The sequence below is a fragment of the Carcharhinus amblyrhynchos genome, chromosome 6 (genome assembly GCF_965287045.1).
Source record: "Carcharhinus amblyrhynchos chromosome 6, sCarAmb.v2.hapA, whole genome shotgun sequence".
Taxonomy (NCBI): domain Eukaryota; kingdom Metazoa; phylum Chordata; class Chondrichthyes; order Carcharhiniformes; family Carcharhinidae; genus Carcharhinus; species Carcharhinus amblyrhynchos.
Genome location: NC_137329.1, coordinates 46,319,742 through 46,337,326, shown reverse-complemented (window position 1 = coordinate 46,337,326; position 17,585 = coordinate 46,319,742). Strand labels below are relative to the sequence as shown.

The 17,585-nt window shown below is 39.5% G+C and overlaps 1 protein-coding gene across 1 annotated transcript in view; it reads right to left on the bottom strand.

Annotated features, from left to right (window-relative positions):
• Positions 1-17,199, bottom strand: part of ddb1 (damage-specific DNA binding protein 1) — an 88,366-nt gene extending 71,167 nt beyond the window's left edge. The window contains exons 1-6 of the mRNA XM_080190378.1: positions 17,071-17,199; positions 13,675-13,823; positions 12,843-12,959; positions 10,430-10,651; positions 7,176-7,290; positions 5,975-6,072 (exon numbers count right to left, since the gene is read on the bottom strand). Of these exons, the coding sequence (XP_080046504.1) occupies positions 5,975-6,072; positions 7,176-7,290; positions 10,430-10,651; positions 12,843-12,959; positions 13,675-13,823; positions 17,071-17,131 (762 nt within the window). The 5' untranslated portion in view covers positions 17,132-17,199. The remainder of the gene's footprint in view (positions 1-5,974; positions 6,073-7,175; positions 7,291-10,429; positions 10,652-12,842; positions 12,960-13,674; positions 13,824-17,070) is intronic.
• Positions 17,200-17,585: the final 386 nt, after the last annotated feature.

The following is a 17,585-nucleotide window of genomic DNA, read 5'->3' as shown; positions in this document are numbered from 1 at the left end:
TCTCTGGGTGCTCCAGTTTGCTCCCAAAGTCCAAAGATGTGCAGGTTAGACGGACTGGTCATGCAACATTGCCCCTTAATGCCCCAAGATATGGGTGGGGGATTAACCTTGGTAAACGTGCAGAGTTACGGGGAAAGCGTGGGAGAGAGGGTCTGGGTAAGACACAGTCAGAGAGTCAGTGCTGACTCGATGAATGCCCTCCTTCTGCACTGTAGGGATTCTACTACCAATGAAATAAATTATTTGTTTTTGTGTCTATGTCCTCCCAGTAGAATTCACTTAATTTCTTATCAGTGGCTTTAGCATTCTCATCCAAACTTCTGTCAAAAAGCAGATAAAATAAAGATTTCTTCACAGATTCCCTTTTACTCTGCAATTATACCATCATTGTCATAAATAACATCAACAGACTCAACAATGACATTCTCTTTCCTTTTAAAGTGATTTCATTGTCTCTAGTTTCAAAGAAAAATAACTTCCTATATTTTGTACACTTCTTGAAGGTACATGTATTTGTTGTCAATGTTAGTGTTCCACTTCTGAGCTACAGTCATTTCGAATTTCCGTGACAAACCTTTTAACTGAGGCAAACAACTGTGCAGCGTTTAATCAAGCTGTATCAAATCTGCAGAAATTTGGTGACTGCATTAATACTTTGATGTAGACGATGCCGTAAAACAGTAAAAAAACAATATCATACTTCTCAACTTCTCCAAGGATTTTGCTCCAACTTTCAAACATGGTTTTCTGAATTTGATAGGGCTGTCTCTAATAAGTTTTCCTTTATATCAACAAAGTTCATTTTCAAAGCCCAAACAGCATCAGCACAAGTGGGCCACCTGATGTCAAATCTGACCATCAAATGTTTTTCCATACTGTATTTGCAACATATCCCACCGATACGTGGAAACAACAAAAAACAAGTTTGAACAAAGTCAAGAAAGTGTACTGCTCCCTCACAGAATTCAGCTGCAAAATTGCAGGTTAAATTCAAGGAGTGACTGGAACGTGGGATGAATATTTCACATTTGCATTGTTCAGTCTTGCTTATAAACCTGAACATTTTGCTGCCATATTTCTGGCATTAGCAACAATATTTTTTGATGTCTAAACCTAGATTTGTAGATTTCCAAAGCAATTGTCTCTGATGCTTAGAAGAGTGGGATTATAACTGGACAAACTAAATAAATCATTTTACAACTTTGTCGCTAGTCACATATCTTAAAATTAATGTTAATTGGTCCATATGACTCACATCTGGTGTTGAATCAACTGTTATGGAATAGTATTTGGCACCTTTTATATCATTACTGAATTACTGAGCTGCCCTACCTTTATAGTGATAAAATCATTTTAGGTTCTGTGCGTTAAAACAACTTTTCCTGAAGCCACAATATAACTTTGCAAATGCTCTTTTAGAAGGTCGTGAAATTCAATGTGATGTTCAAAGCAGGTCAAAATATTACCTCTTCAAGTTGATAATGATGGCTCATCATGTCTTCTTAAGAGTCACAAAGAAAACAGCAGTTTGACTATGATAATACCAGATTTAGTGTTTTCCTTTGGTAAGAACACTTCTTTTCAAACTGAGCCCATAACGCATATTCTTCCAGATGTGCACCTTTAAACGAATGCACACATAGCTTTAATAGCTTTGGAAGTTTCATAATCAGCAATATTTCTTCCAACATTTCTCCAGTTAAGAGTACACGTCAACGAAGGTTTGTTTCCTTTCACTCAAGTAAGGGAATAATTTGCAAACATATAGTAGACTTCACCCCCAGAAAATGGGACATATGAAGATTTCTAACTGCTTTCAGCCTCCAATATCAATCTTTCTTTCTCAAAATTTTGAGTACAAAATATCTAACATGCCCAGTGGAACAGATTTTGGTCCAAAGCAACGTCTTCAGGGTAGATTTCTTCCCTCACTTCAACAGAAGAAATACCTTGTCATTCCACTGCCATTTCAAATTCCACTTCTTGTTCAACTTTTTCAGGCAATGTGGCTTCTCTGGAAACCGGCAAATCTAGATCATAAGATAATTCACCCATACTTTTGGCAGATGAGGTTGAATATGCAGTTGATGCACTGTTCAATATTCAAACTTTTTGAAGTAAAATGACAATTGTCTCTTCACCTAGCTTCGTTCTCTTGCCCTCGCCATCAATTTTCTGCATTTTTGATTGCCAAATTGGTAGTGTCAATTCATATTGATCTTGAGTTTAAAGAAAATGAATTTCCTCAAAGAGCAGGTTTTTTTTGACTCCTCAGCCTGGGGGTCAGGTTGTCCTTTAGTTCCCCTTGACGACCAGCACCTTGCACCTCACCCCACTTGATGAACCTGCCTTGCTGCTGGTTGCCTAGCAGTGGCCTTGCCTGTCCAGCCCCCTTCAGCCCTGGCCTGGGGATGCTCCACTCAATGACCCATACCTCACCTTGATCGACAACACTGCCCTTGCTGCTGGCTGCCTACCTATGGCCTGCCCAACCCTCCTTAGCCCTGGTCTGGGCTCTCGATTACTGACATCTTACACCTTATCTTCATGACAACTAGCTTGCCTGGCTGCTGGCTGAAGATGCCTGGCTGTGGCCTGCCAGTACTCCCCGAGTTGCCCCTGCTCCCATTATTGACTGTGCCTCACATTTCAACTCAACCTTGCCTCATTGCTGGCTGCTTGCCCTCCTCAACCCTGGATCAAGATCGAGAAACCAGATGCTTTTTTTTTGAGAAAACAAAGATGTTTTTCACCTTGTGGCCTCACTACCTCCTAGTCACCTCAGGAACAATGGATCAATGTTTTCCAGCTTTAGGGGGAGATCAATCAGAGCTTCACGTCACTCTCCACTACCTGTCAATAGGCACAACAAATACAAATGAACCTATCAACGGGCAATGCAGACTGAAACCGATTGGTGTCCAAGAACTGCCACAGACAGTGGCCATCACAGGACACACAGAACCGCCCAATGGTCAGGGCCTTGTGCCTAGACATGGTGCGTTTCATTGCAAGTCTGCCTGTCTGGGTGTTTACTGAGTTTGGTTTAATTTGGAACTGAAGCAATTTGCAGCTAACTGAAAGGTTAGCCAAAGTAAATGGCAATTGGATAGACCTGCCCCGTAAGCAGAATAAAGGACTAAGTCATCACTGGCCATGTAAAATGCAGGTCAGGCTTAACCTTAGTTTGAGGGAACAGAAGCTAGAATATTGTTCATTTTGAAGCTAGTGGGAGAATCTAGGCCCCACAGCATATTTTGCAAAAGAAAATACTCAGCTGAATTAGCTTGAAAGTATTGAAGAGTAACCAAGGTAAGAGACTGGGGGATCTTTTCAAGAGATGGTAAAATAAAATTTTATCTCTAAGAATAACTAGAGCTAAGAAGAATTCTCTGAAAGACTGTCACATTCTTATGGATGGTCTCTACAGAAGTAAACAACTTTTAAGATTCATGTGTCTTATAAGACAATTCTTGGAAGAAGAAATATGTGAAAATAGAAACCATTTTGTCAGGTTAATCATATTTGCTTTGTTGTATTTGTTCCATATGTAATAAAGTTTGTTTTGTTTAAAAGTGAAATCTTGTGGTATAATTGAAAATAAATTATAATAAAGTATTCAGATTTATTTTTAAATTTCAATGGTTCCGAACTGGATTGAGCCAAGAATGAGTGAACAAGTGGGTACATGTGGTTTATTATTGTATGTAATAAATTACAACAATGACTTTTTTTTAATTCTTTCACAGGGTGCGAGGACACTATCTAGGCCAACAAGTGTGCCCATCCCTAATTGGCCTTAAAAAGGCTGTGGTGAGCCACCTTATCTTACTAATTAAGCTTTTATGTTTATTTGTACCAAAATGTATCTTTATTATAATTCTTCATTTATTCAGTGTTTATGGCCACAACCACCACCCCTCCACTACAACTTCCATATCCAAAGGTGGTCCTCTGGTTAAATGTTTGCCCATGCCCAATGTCAAAACAAAATCACATGGCCCCATTTTTGAAGGAGAGCATGGAAAATGTCCCTGGTGCCCTGACCAATGTTCATCTCTTAATCAAATCAGAAAAATAGATTATCTGCTCACTATCACGTTGCTGTTTATAGGCGTTTGCTGTGTGCAATTTGGTTGTTGCATTTCCTAGATTACAACAGATTACAACTATACTTGAAAGTATATCATGGTTTTAAAGCCCTTTGAGATGTCCAGTGGGCACAAACAGCACTATAGAAATTAGGATTTCCTGAAATCACAGTCTGTTATCTCACTGCACTGCGACAAACTGCGCTGTGGACCTTCCACAAAAGTCTGCAATCAGTGAAATCCAACTATTTGGCAAAAACCTCCCTGCTGTCAAGATACAATGTGGTCTTTAATGCTCAGCTGAGTAATAACTATTGCTGAACAACAAATCTGACCCTGAAAAATTATACCTGTGGAATGCTTCTAAATTCCTCTGTTAGAATTAAATAACTTTAAGATTATTCAAATTTAGCTTTTAGCTGAACCCCATGAGTACGATGCTCCAATCATTATGTTGTTCCCTGTAAAGTTGTTAAAAAGTGATTGGATTATTAGGGCTTTTTATTTCCCAGTTAGCCATCCTCGAGAACTCTCATGTGATTGGCTATTTGCACAGCTTGATGGCATCACTGCCGTTAGAGAGAATCCTCATTAAACAAAGCTACAACTAACTGTTGAGACAGCTCAAGTTCTCACCACAGAGCTTGTTAAATTAATCAGCAAACCTTTCTCTAAAGTCAATGGTGAGGACTCTTATTTCACTGCTAACTGCAAAATCTAAGCCAATGAGGCAATTATGCTCAAAACACCTGTCTCCAGCACAGCTGAAGGTGAAGTATGGCAGTTGTGCAAGGTTCCTTGACAGCACAATTCTCTGAAGAACTATTTCAATGTTTTTGACGTCCTTCACTATTAATTGCATTACCCTTTAAGCAATAAAACCTTCTACTCCAAATCTCTTAATCCACATATGGAAAAAACAGAACACATATTTAATGTAGTACCTTTCTCATGTTCAGAACATCCCAAAATGTCTTGGTCAATGAATAACTCAGCACTGTTATTATACAGGGAAATGCAGCAGCGAATCTGTGCACATAAACACTATGAGATAATGAACAGTCAGTTTCAGTGGTCTTGGTGAAGCATAATTCGTGATCAGGACACATTATGGTTCTTCTACATCCCTTGAATAAAGTCTCAGCTTAAAATTTTATCTGGAAAACAGCATCTTGAATAATGCAGCACACACTTACTAGCTCTCAGAAATATCAGCCCAGTTTACATGTTCAACTTTTATTTATGAAGGTTGAACCCATAACCATCTGACTCAGTAGCAACAGTACTACCACAGAGAGTATAAAACTAAGAAGCAATCCAGAATGATAAAGCATTGGAAAACTCCCTATTTGCAGGATATATAATATCACGCAGCCAGGATCTTACTTTGCAGGGGTTGCTGGAGGCAGGAGAATGAGACTAAACAATGCATGAGAAGTCTGGTATCTCTATACAACCTTCTACATCAGTGCAATTTCTAGTAGCATCTGGTCCTTCTTCATAATGTCGGCCTTGAAAGGACAGAACATAATGAAGACCCAACATCACAGATCTGTTGAGACTTGCGAGGATGCATTCTAAAAGGTAGCAAATAAAAATTCTAACATACTTTTCAAGTACTGGGTAGTTCATTGTTTACATTGCCACAATAAAACATCAGCCAGAAACGCTGTCCTATTTCCTGCCAACAGTGTCTTTACATGCAGAAACCTGAAAAAATGGCAAAGGACTATACTGCATAAGGCTAGAAACAAGAGAGTAGACAAGTTAGCTCAGGTTAGGCTCAAGTGACCAAGGAATCCACACATATTTCAAATTAAAGTTTCAAAGGTTTTCCATTATTTTGCTCAGAATTGTTGTTGAGTTCTGCTGATATTTCATACCTTGATAGCTGGTGGCGCAATTGCAAGGTACTTGTCTCCATTATGATATGTAATGGACTCTTGTCCTATGATTAGTGCTCCTCCAAATGGCTCTGGAACTGACAAAACACATGTACAATCGATCATAACTACAATGCAACTATTCTTTGCATTCAACTTTTAATCAAGACAACCTGATTTAATTTGATACTTAGGGATGTCAGGGAGCGTGGCCAACCAACTTTCAAAAGAAAATTAAGCACCATAAGGATGATGTTTTGTTAGGCAACACAATGACTATAAAATGAAGCATTACCTACCAACCAATGAAATATAGAGAAGCTCTAAGATCAGGGTGGAAGAAAATTTTGTAAGTATTCTACTTCAACAGATTGTTAAAAATGCCAAATTCACTGTCTGACCTGATACCAAAGTATACTGAGCAACAGGATCTCATGTTCAATTACTAGTCTCCAGTGAGTTAACTGATATCAGCCTGACAATAACAGGGATGTTGCAATTGACTAACAAAGGGTAATGAGAATTAATCAGGATTGCTAATCCTGATTTCTATTTAGTGACCTCTGCTAGAAAGGGCAGGAAATCACCAAGGCTCTGAGATAGCACCTTTCAGACCAACGACCACTACTATTTAAGAGTACAAGGGCAGCAGCTACAGGGCAACACCTCACACAGCAGTTTCCCTGCAAGCCACTCACTATAGCAACCTGGAAATATGTTGCCATTCCTTCACTGTCATTGAGTCAAACTCCCAGTGTGGGTATACTTATACCATATCAACTACAGTGGTTCACAAGGGCAATTAGGGATGGGCATTGAATGCAGGCCTTGTCACCGAAGCCCACATCCCTTGAATGAATGAAGAAAAGCAGTTCAGAATATAATCAGGCTTTGCGGTCCACTATTCATGCTGACAAGGCTCACAATCAATGATTCCTCTAAATTTTTGTCACAAGCAGCCTGAATATTTTGATGTGTGGTACTTTAAACTTTACTGTGTAGCTGCACAAGTATTTAAATCAAAAGCTGTTTTAGTGCAGTTAATGTGGATAGTGCATCTTTGTGCATTCTTCTTATTGTAACTTGAGGAAAATGACTGCTTTCTCAGCTTCATTGCCTTCACTCAACAAACCCTCTGAGCATAAATTGTTAAAGTAGAACAGTTCCAAGGACTTTTATTTATAAAAGGTAAGATGCCAACCTGCAATGACCATTGATGCTTCAGCTTCCATATTTTCCTGTTTCCAGGGTCCCTTGTTAAATTCTTTCTCTCGCAAAGATACTTCATAAGTCTTTACATGACGTCCCTGGGGATCCTATAACAGCATAAAAAATTTCAAAAGGAATCTTAAAAGTATATCAATAAGTTGGCAATTTCCTGTGAGGCAAGTTCCTGATCTTGGTCATAACCTATCCAGCTCTAAAAACTGTTGGGGATAAAAAGAACATAAAACTACTTTCCCACCCGTTACTGCAGTGAGGTATGGAGAATCACATGCCTCAGGATGATTTCACCTGCTTGCTAAAAATGCATGACATCCATAAAAAATGTATACAGTGAAACAGGAAAGCTCAGTAAATAAAACTGAACCTGCAGGGCTGAGATCCATGGAAAGGATGAGAATGTTGTGTGCCCTCTCCAACACAGAATGCTGACAATAAACCAAATTGTCAGTGAAATGAAGAAAACTACAAATTGTGAAAACAATTCATTGCAAACTTCAACACTTTATAACTTTGCTTTCAGTAAACTTTAGCTTAGCTACTAGATATCTAGCTTTTCCAAGTATTCAATGTCACGTACAGTACAGGTTTGATGAAAAGCAAAGGCCTATTTATTCTGCAGTATTAATGTGCATTCACCTCAAACTCAACACAGCAGCTCCAACTACAAGGACAGTTCTTTTCATTTTCCATCCAGTACATCGCTACAATGAAGTACAAGTACTTCACACATCAAGAATCTGTCAAGTAACTCAGCCTTGAATGCAATCAGTAACCCTGGCCTCCACTGTTCCCTGGGGAAGAAGGGTGGCATGGTGGCACAGTGGTTAGCATTGCCACATCACAGCGCCAGGACCCAGGCTCAATTCCAGCTTCAAGTCACTGTCTGTGTAGGGTTTGCATATTTTCCCTGTGTCTGCATGGGTTTCTTCCGGGTGTTCTGATTTCGTCCCAAACTCCAAAAATGTGCAGGTTAGGTTGATTGGCCATGCTAAATTTAATATCAGAGGGACTAACAGGATAAATACATGGGTTACGGGGATAGGGCCTGGGTGGGAGTGTCATCGGTGCAGGCTTGATGTGCTGAATGGCCTCCTTCTGCACTGTGTGTATGTAATCTCTGAATAAGACTGCCATCAAATGTTAAGTGCAAATCTATACTTTGCCACTATCTGACTATCCTCTTAATATGGATATGCTTTTAATCACTCTTTGTTTTGAGTACCTGGACAGCAGGGGAGAGCATGATAAAGGAGCAAGTGAAAAAATAATCAGGCAGGTAAACTGTAACAAAGGAACATAAAACAAAATAGTGAAAATATATTGCAGATGCATGAACTAATAAAAGGAAAGCTGTGATCAGAATAAGGCGAATGACGAACAGCATAAATCACAAAATTTATTTGTGATAAATTCCCTATCACAAATGTTAGGGAAATAACAAGTATTAAATAGTTACTTTGCTTCAATATTTACCATAGAAAAGGAAAAGGTTAATATGACATTGGATGATGAAATTAGAAATGGACAACTGCATTTAAAGCAAGAGCTGAAACAAATAAACTAATCAAAGTGAATAAAACCATTGTCCAGATGAATAACATTTTAGAAAAATCTAGGGAAGAGATGGCAGAGGCATTATCACAATTTAACAATTCATGTTTTATATATATATAGGTATAGTCCAAGAAGATTGGCAAATAGCTAACATTATACCTATATTTAAGGAGACAGAACACGCTCAGGTAACCACAAAGCTGTCAGCTTATTTTTGGCAGTAATGGAATCCTTAGAGAAACATCTAGAAACCAAAATATAACGAGTCATCAACATGAATTTCAAAAGGGAAGGTCTTGCTTTGCCAACCTCATTACATTTTTTTGAAGTAGTAACAGAGCAGGCAGCAATTTATCAACATTTTCAAAAGGGCTAATATACTAATGAATGAGGTCCCAGAATGCAAAGTTTAGAAAAAAAGCAGCAGAATGGATAGATAGCTGGCTTCAAGATAGAATTTGGAGATGCCGGCGTTGGACTGGGGTAAGCACACTAAGAAGTTTCACAACCTGGTGTAAGATTTCTTGCTGTTCAAGACAGAAAACAGAGCAGGGGCAATGAAAAGTTATTTAGCCTGGCAGAAAATGGAAAGTGATTTTTCACAAAGATCAGTGCTGGGATCACTGTTTAGCCAACATTTTTATTAATGGTTATGATTTTAGAATCAAAACAATTTCTGGATTTTCAGACAACACACCAAATTTTGGAGTGGGCAGGGGAAATTTGGTACTGAGGAATACTGTAAAGTACATGACAACATTAATAAACTTGTAAAACTTATACATAGTTGGCAAATGATTTCAACATAGATAAAAGTGAGATATTACATATTGGCAAGAAAAACAATCAGGTTGCATATTACTTAATTTCTTATTTTCTATCTTTAGTAAAGGAACAAAAGATCTTGGAGCCCAAGTGCACAAACCACTGAAAGTAGCAACACAGATAAACAAAGCCACAAAAAAAAGCAAATCAAATGCTAGACTTCATTTCTGACAGAATACAGTTGAAAAAAATCATGTTAAATCTTGGTGTAAACAGAAGTACTAGGTAGTGCAAGAAAGATTTAAGGATGATACCAGTAATGTGGCCGTATGCCTAGTAGGAAGGAATCCATGCTGTATGTATTTTCTTCTTGACAAGACAACGCCAAAAGAGTAATCAAGATCTTAAAGGTTTTGACATAGAGTAGACGCAGGGGAGAGCAAAGCCTAAAGGACATCAATATAAAATAATCACTAACAAATGGGCAGCATAGTGGCACAGGGGTTAGCACTGCTGCCTCAAAGCACCAGGGACCTGGGTTCAATTCCAACCTTGAGTGATTGCCTGTGGGGAATTTGCACGTTCTCCCCGTATCAGCATGAGTTTTCTGCAGGTGGCTCAGTTTCCTCCCCACAATGGAAAGATGTACAAGGTAGGTAGATTGGCCATGTTAAATTGTCTCTTAGTATTTCTAGATGTGTTGGTTAGCGGGATTAGTGGGATAAATATGTGGGGCTACGGGGATAGGACAATGGCCACTGTCAGAGGTTCACTGCAGACTTAATGGTTCCAATGACTTTGTTTTGCACAGTAGGGATTGTATGATTGTAAATTGAATAGGGAGGTTAGAAAGATTTTTAAGCCCGGAAGGGTTAAACAGACACACACATACAAAATCTGACTTCTTACCTGATAGACAAAGCAAATAGTTGGAACCTGACAGCCATACAGAAACTTCACATCAATTACATGCAGCTCTTCCAGACGGATGTTAAATGCCTTCAGCTCTTTGTTGTCTCTGTCCAGCGGAATCACTTTAAAGAGCCCATCATACAGCCTGAGACCTATCATGCGACACTCAGGATCCACAATACCTATGATTCCAGTCTCAGAGGGGCGGCCAATACGATCCTGAAACAACATCAAAGATGTATTAGCATTGTTTAAGAATGACAACCAGGTGTTCAGGCGCCTACATGAAGCTGAAGAGGATGAATATTATTAAATGTTTGTCAATATTCTGATGAAACGTCATCAAACTGAAAATTTAACTTTCTATTTCTATGTATGCTTCCTCGCCTTCTAAGTGATCTTCAACATTTTTGGTTTTCATTGAATACTTGTGTGATAGATAAATATTACATAAAATAATTCATCACAGATATGAAAGCCCAGCAGGAAAAGAGGGCTTCTGAGCAGAAGCAAGGTTAAATAAGAATCCCAGCATCCTTACGGTGCCAAAGGAGGCCATTCAGCCCATCGAGGCTGCACTGACTCTCCAACAGAGCATCTCAGCCAGGCCCTAACCCCATAACCCCACACACTTACCCTCTAAACTACTCATCTTTGAACTATAACGGGCAATTTAGCATGACCAATCTACCTAACCTGCACATCTTTGGACTGTGGGAGGAAACTGGAGCACCCGTGCATGGGGAGAACACGCAAACTCCACACAGTCACCAGAGGCCAGAATCGAATCTAGTCCCTGGCAGAGTGAGGCAGCATTTCTAATCACTGTGCCGCCATGCCACCCTAAGATAGGCTTTTAGGTGACTTTTCAAGTCGAGAACTGAACTTCAAGGAAAAATTGTTTTGGAAGGCATTCTTGAGTGTGGGCGCAGAATAGTTAAAGATCAACTCTGGTGGCTGAACAGAGGATATAATATAAGCATCAAAGCAGAATCAGAATGAGTTTGAGGGTTTAGAGCGAGACATAAAAGTGCTCATTTTTTGGACCTCTAGTCTATATTTTTATTCTAAAAATTGGTATCAACATGTGAATAATAAGTGCGCATGGTATGGCCCTCCCAATATTTAGGTTGCTTGTAGGCTTTCCAAGATTAAACAGAAAACACTTTTGAATGCATTTCAACTTACTGGTTACACAATTTTTTTTTAAGCATTCATGGGACATGGGCAATACTGGCTGGCCAGCATTTACTGCCCACCCCTAGTTGCCCAAGGGCAGTTCAGAATCAACCGCATTGCTGTAGCTCTAGAGTCACGTGTAGGCCAGACCAGGCAAGGATGACAAATTTCCTTCCCTAAAGGATATTAGTGAACCAGATGGGTCTTTCCAACAATCAACAATGGTTTCATAATCATCAGTAGATTAACTCCAGTTTTTTTTTATTAAATTCAAATTCCACCATCTGCCATTATATCCTCTGATTGAACTCAGGTTCCCAGAACATTAGCTGAGTTTCTAGATTATCAGCCCAGTAGTAATACCCAGTAAGCCATCGCTTCCCTCCCTATACTCATGAGATCTTTATTTATAAAAGCAGTGGAACATACACTTCACTTCGTTGTGGATAAGGTTGTAACTGCCAAACAGATTTATTAAACAATAAGTGAACAGCAGTGACACACCTTGGATTTTACAGTATTATTTTTAATTCTCCCTGAGCTGTTAGAAAATAATCATGGCTGAGCTGTGAACATAAATAGCGTTGCATGGTAGTTCATTCTGTTGATTACCTATTTCTCTTCAAAAGCTTCAAACTGAGTACCTAACTTTACACAGCACATTTAAATGCACTTTAGGAAAATCAGTTCGGGATTAAAATACCAAAATAAAACACCAAGATGATGTGCCACTAATTCAGTCTGAATAGTTAGGCAGGGATGTCAATCCACTCAAAATCAGGTGCCTTTGGGTATCAGCAAATCCAATCAATATGGTCTCAGTTTCGCTGGTATTCGGCTGTTATAAAGTTCAACTCAAGCAGATAGTTCAATAGTATGATTACAACGATGAACTCGATGTTGGCACTCAAGAGAGTCAGTTGGGTGTCATTACTGTACACATAGAAACTGAAATACGCTTGCAGATGATGGTACAGAAAGGCAACATATAGATGGTGCATAAAGGGGACTTAAGGTGGAGTGCCAAGTTTGTTTTGCTTTAAGAATTACAGGCATGAAGCCTCGTCCAAACATTTCAGGATTATCCACTGCAGCTGCACTACTCATCCTGCATTAACTTCAAATGCTAAAACAAATTCTAATCCCACCCAGAGGCATTTAAGTTTTTTTTTAAAATACTCCAATACAAAATTCATGTAGATCAGGATGCAGAAGCATAACTTAATTTTACCTGTACGTTTCCGTGGGCTCGTGTGATGATATCAATGTTTTCTCCATTCTGTTTATATTCCAGAATGCAGGCATTGTATTTTGCAGTCAGAATGAAAAGCAGGTCCTTGCCTTCTCCCTGATTCAAAACAGAGCAACACTTATCAGTCTTTTCATGGATAGATTTCGCATCAAGTATTCTTCAAATCCATCCGAAAAAAATTCCCCATTAATAGTACATTTGAAATTATCTACCAATGACTCACAGCACAGGAAGATATATTTGACTTCTCTCCATTAACCATTGGACGCAATGGATTTCCTTTCACAGTGTGCCATAAAGGGTGAAAATAAAATTTTACAAACAAAGCCAAGATGCTATTTAAACTATTGAATGGTAGTACAGAACTTGAATATTTCTGTAGAGACATATTGCCGAAGCTTTGTGCACTGAACCACCTACTTAAAAGAACAATTTGGGCACCTCAGTTACTTCCCTCCATGTGCTGAATTAGTCAACTTCTATGGGAATTTTAATGGAGTAATGAAGTAGTTGCAAGTAGTCCAGGAACTGGTAGGGGGGAACAAAGAAAAAAATCAGCTGGTGATCCCTTTCTTGGTCACTATTTGGTGACTCTGGGCTAAACTTGGGCATTGGGACAGCAGTGAACACAAGATAGGACTCTAGTCATAACATAAACGAAACCAACCACTGGGTATTCATTGCCCGGAATCTCATGAAAAATGCTAATTTATAATATCAAAGGATGTGCCTCAAGAAAGGGAGAGAATTGGCAGAATATATAGAAATTGCTTCTGACCAAATTACTCTAACTCATATTTGCATATCTTACTTTTGGTCGGAAGAGCTCCATTACAGCAATCTTGCCATACATGCCCACTTCCTTGACAGGGCGCAAACCCTCTGGTGTAACCACATAGATCTCCAACCTTGTGTTCTTGGCAATCAGTAAATTCAGATCATCTGCCGAGGTGAAGTGACCTAAAACAAAACACAAATTTAAACCAATGTTTTCAGACATGAAATCATACCACGTAAACCTGATGAGAAAGTCAGAACAGGTATCAAATAACCATCCATACCTTTTTTTTTAAATCTTCCTCATTTACAGTCCAAGCAAATAAAATGAAAATGTTATAAACAAATATGCATTACTTTCTTTCATATCCCATTTATTAAATGAAGTATAATCGAAACTTGAAACATAATCTGAACTCAGAAGAAAGCGAAGACAAGAATTGATTCGTGGAACCTAAACAACTAAAAAGCACTGGTAAAAAGGTAAGGAACAACCAAGAAATCAATTTTCAGAACCCCAATTGAGGAATATCCACAATAAAAATGTTGAGTATCACAAGTTTTAGGAGCTTTGCTATCTTAGTGAACAAATGCACCGTCTAGACATTTTCTCTGGAAAAGGCAAGACTGACAGGTGACCTGATGAGAGATTTCGAAGATTATGAAGGGATTTGAATGAGTAGCTATAGAAAATATCTTCCACCTGTGAGGAACTCCAAAACAAGGCACCAAAGTAAAGTATTCACTAATAAATCCAATTTCGAAAAATGAAAAAAGATATTTATTTACTCAGAGTAGAATTCACTGCCACCTGCAGTTGTTGTCGTGATTACCAGATTCAACACTGAATCTGAAGCATAGAAACAGGATCTTCAGCCTGATAGCATTCGTGCTTTGTGTGAGCCCCATCCCACCCTTCATCATGTGACACCATCACCAGACCCTTCTAGTCCTCTCTCCCTTGTGTTGTTATCCAGTTTAGCATTAAATCTCGCTGATATCTACCTCAACCACTGTTTGTGGTAGACAGTTACAGATTGGCAGCTTGGTGTCATACCCCAGAAGTACCTTCTGGAACCCTCCAAAACTTTTGACTGAATCTGACATTCAAAATAGTTACCCAGGAAAAAGTTACAGGATTAAAACCAGCTCTAACTTCTGGGGGTAACCATGCCACTGGCCCACTCCCCAGTTCAGGAGAGGAAAGGTGTTGGACTTAAAATATTCAATTATATTTCTCTCTGCACAGATACTATTATAAAGTGTTTGAAAAACTCAGTTATTTAATTTCATGTCTCCTTCTGCGTTTCATAGAATCATATCATTGAATCCCTAGAATGTAGAAGTAGGCCATTCAGCCCAAAGAGCCCGCACCAACAACAATCCCATCTAGGCCCGATCCCCATAACCCCACTTATCGACACTGCTAATCCCCGACACTGATTAGCAATTGCCATGGCCAAACCACCTAACCTACACATCTTTGGACAGTGGGAGAAAACCAAATCACCCAGAGGAAACCTCCACAGACACAGGGAGAACACGCAAACTCCACACAATCGTTCGGGGCCGGAATTGAACCCAAGTCCCTGGTACTGTGTGGCAGCAGTGCTAACTAAGCACTGTGCCACAATGCTGCCCCATTAAACTTTAAAAAAACTTCAAAAACAATACATGACTGTTTTTTCTTAATTCATTGTCAGGAAAAGGCTATTACTGGCAACATCAACATTTATTGCCCATTCCTACTTGCTCTCCAGGGGATGGCAGGTCTTCTTGAGCGCATGTGGTGAACTTAACTCCTACAATTTTGACCCAGCAATTATCATGTGAATGCCATTTCATCCAACCTAAAACTGGCTGGTTAAAAGATGATATTGCTTTTTGGAAGCATCAGTTTGGCGCATGTTTCATTACTATTGTTATTTTCCATGATAACAAGCTCTCTCTTCACAGTTAGTAGCATCCTTCTTCAAACCATATCAAGGTGCAGGAAGTCAGCAATGGAGAATTAATGTATATTATTGTGTATTTTTATTGTATTTGGTTCCAGCTGCAGTTTCCAAATTGCCAAGTTCTTGAGGAATTCAATGAAGAGTATTTGAGGCTGTGCTTTTTCTTTTTTTTAAGTAAAACAAATGTATTGGCTGAGGTAAGGGATTAAAATGGGAGCTGAAAGATACAGCAAGTGCGCAGACTGCATTCTAAAAATGCTATCCTGTTCACAACAATGGAGGAACAGAGCATCTTAATAGAATTTATAAAAATTAATGTGAGCAGTATGCCAAACGAGTTCAGCAGAAGGGCAACATCCTCATGAAAATTTTCAGCAAACCCATTTAATTTGGAGAAATGGCAAAAGGCACAGAAAACCATGAATGTTTTTGACAGATGAGCATCATAAAGGTATATGGCTCAAGCTGCCAAACAAATATAGTGAAGCTCATAAATAAAATTCAAGTATTAAAAATAAATTTCTGCTTACTCTGTAGATAAGTGATATGTTATTGACCCTACAATCAGCATCTTCATGTCCCAAAGTACCTCAGAGGTGAAAATGGTGCAATGCAGGAATAAATATAGTCAGCACCCAATGGTAAGGCAAACGTCTGTTCTTATGTTCCACCAGTATACAGTTCCCCCTTTAGAAGTACACATGTACAGATATTATGTACGTAGAGAATTGAATCTGGTTGTGATAAAACACAGTGCAACAGCCTACAATATTTACTGTATAGGCTCAAAGGTGCCTTTAAATACAAGGAATCAACAAGCATTGGCATCCAAAGGACAGCATCTGGCCACCTCAGTACATTTAGCAGGGAAGAAAGAAGTGTGTGATTCAAATTGCCTGAATTCAGCCCTTCACTGCCCTATTGGTACAATTAACCGCTACAACTGTACACACTATTTTGACCTACATCTGAAAAAGTGGCTAATAAATAAGGGGAAGCTGCCTATCTATACAAAAATATTTATTCAATTTTGCAGGCAGGTAAAATTTAAGGAAGCAATATCTTCAATAAAAACTGTTTGGCCCTTTTTACCTTTTGTCTTGGGGAGGGGTTTTCTCAAAGCAGTTCTCCGTGCAAGATTTTAAGTTAATTAGAAGATATTAATAAGTAAAACACACAAGGCCTGACACACACTTTTCAACGTAGTGAATGTTCCTTTAACATTAACGTCCTACTTTAACCATTAGGCCGTATGAATATCAAGAGCTGAAGTAATTGTGCACTCCCTAACTGCTCCAAACATCACTGCAGCGTTTACCTGCTGCTGCTCACTCACTGTTGAATGTTGTGACTAGGCCTTACTCAAAGCCTGACCCTACCAGCCCGAGCCCACCGCTCTTCCTTCCCCAAAACCCGGGCAGGGGAGAGTAAACACAAGAGGAGCTGGCGCTTCTTTCCGCACTAACGATATTTACCGGTAACGCAGGCATTCACGGCAGTCGGTTTCTGCGCTGTTACCACATAATTGTAGGACATGTTGGCAGCCCGCGCTCTCCGGCGACACCAGCTCCTCACTCGGTCGCTCTTCGGCCTCGCGCTCCCGCCGTCCCTGTCACGTGATCACGGCCTCAGTAACAGTCGCTGCCGTCGGCCATCTTTGACTGGGGCAACCTCTCCTATGACTGTGAAAGAGTAGCTCAGTATCTCAAGGAAGACTGCACAAATTGTTTAATATACCCATTTCCCATTCATGCCACTCTCACTGCTTTACAGGTCCAGGCAGCGGGTGATCGAGGGGGCCATCCATCCTGACTGTCTGCCCCTCGACCACGGCTACGTTCACGGCCAGGTGTCCCTGGAGAGGGAGCATTGTTGTCCGCTGGCACAGTTGACGCCTTCTGACCCCCTTGCGCACCGCAGGGACTGGGGTGCATTATCGACTCTAATAATAACATTTTAATTTGATGTTTTCAAGTTTCCTTTGGACTTT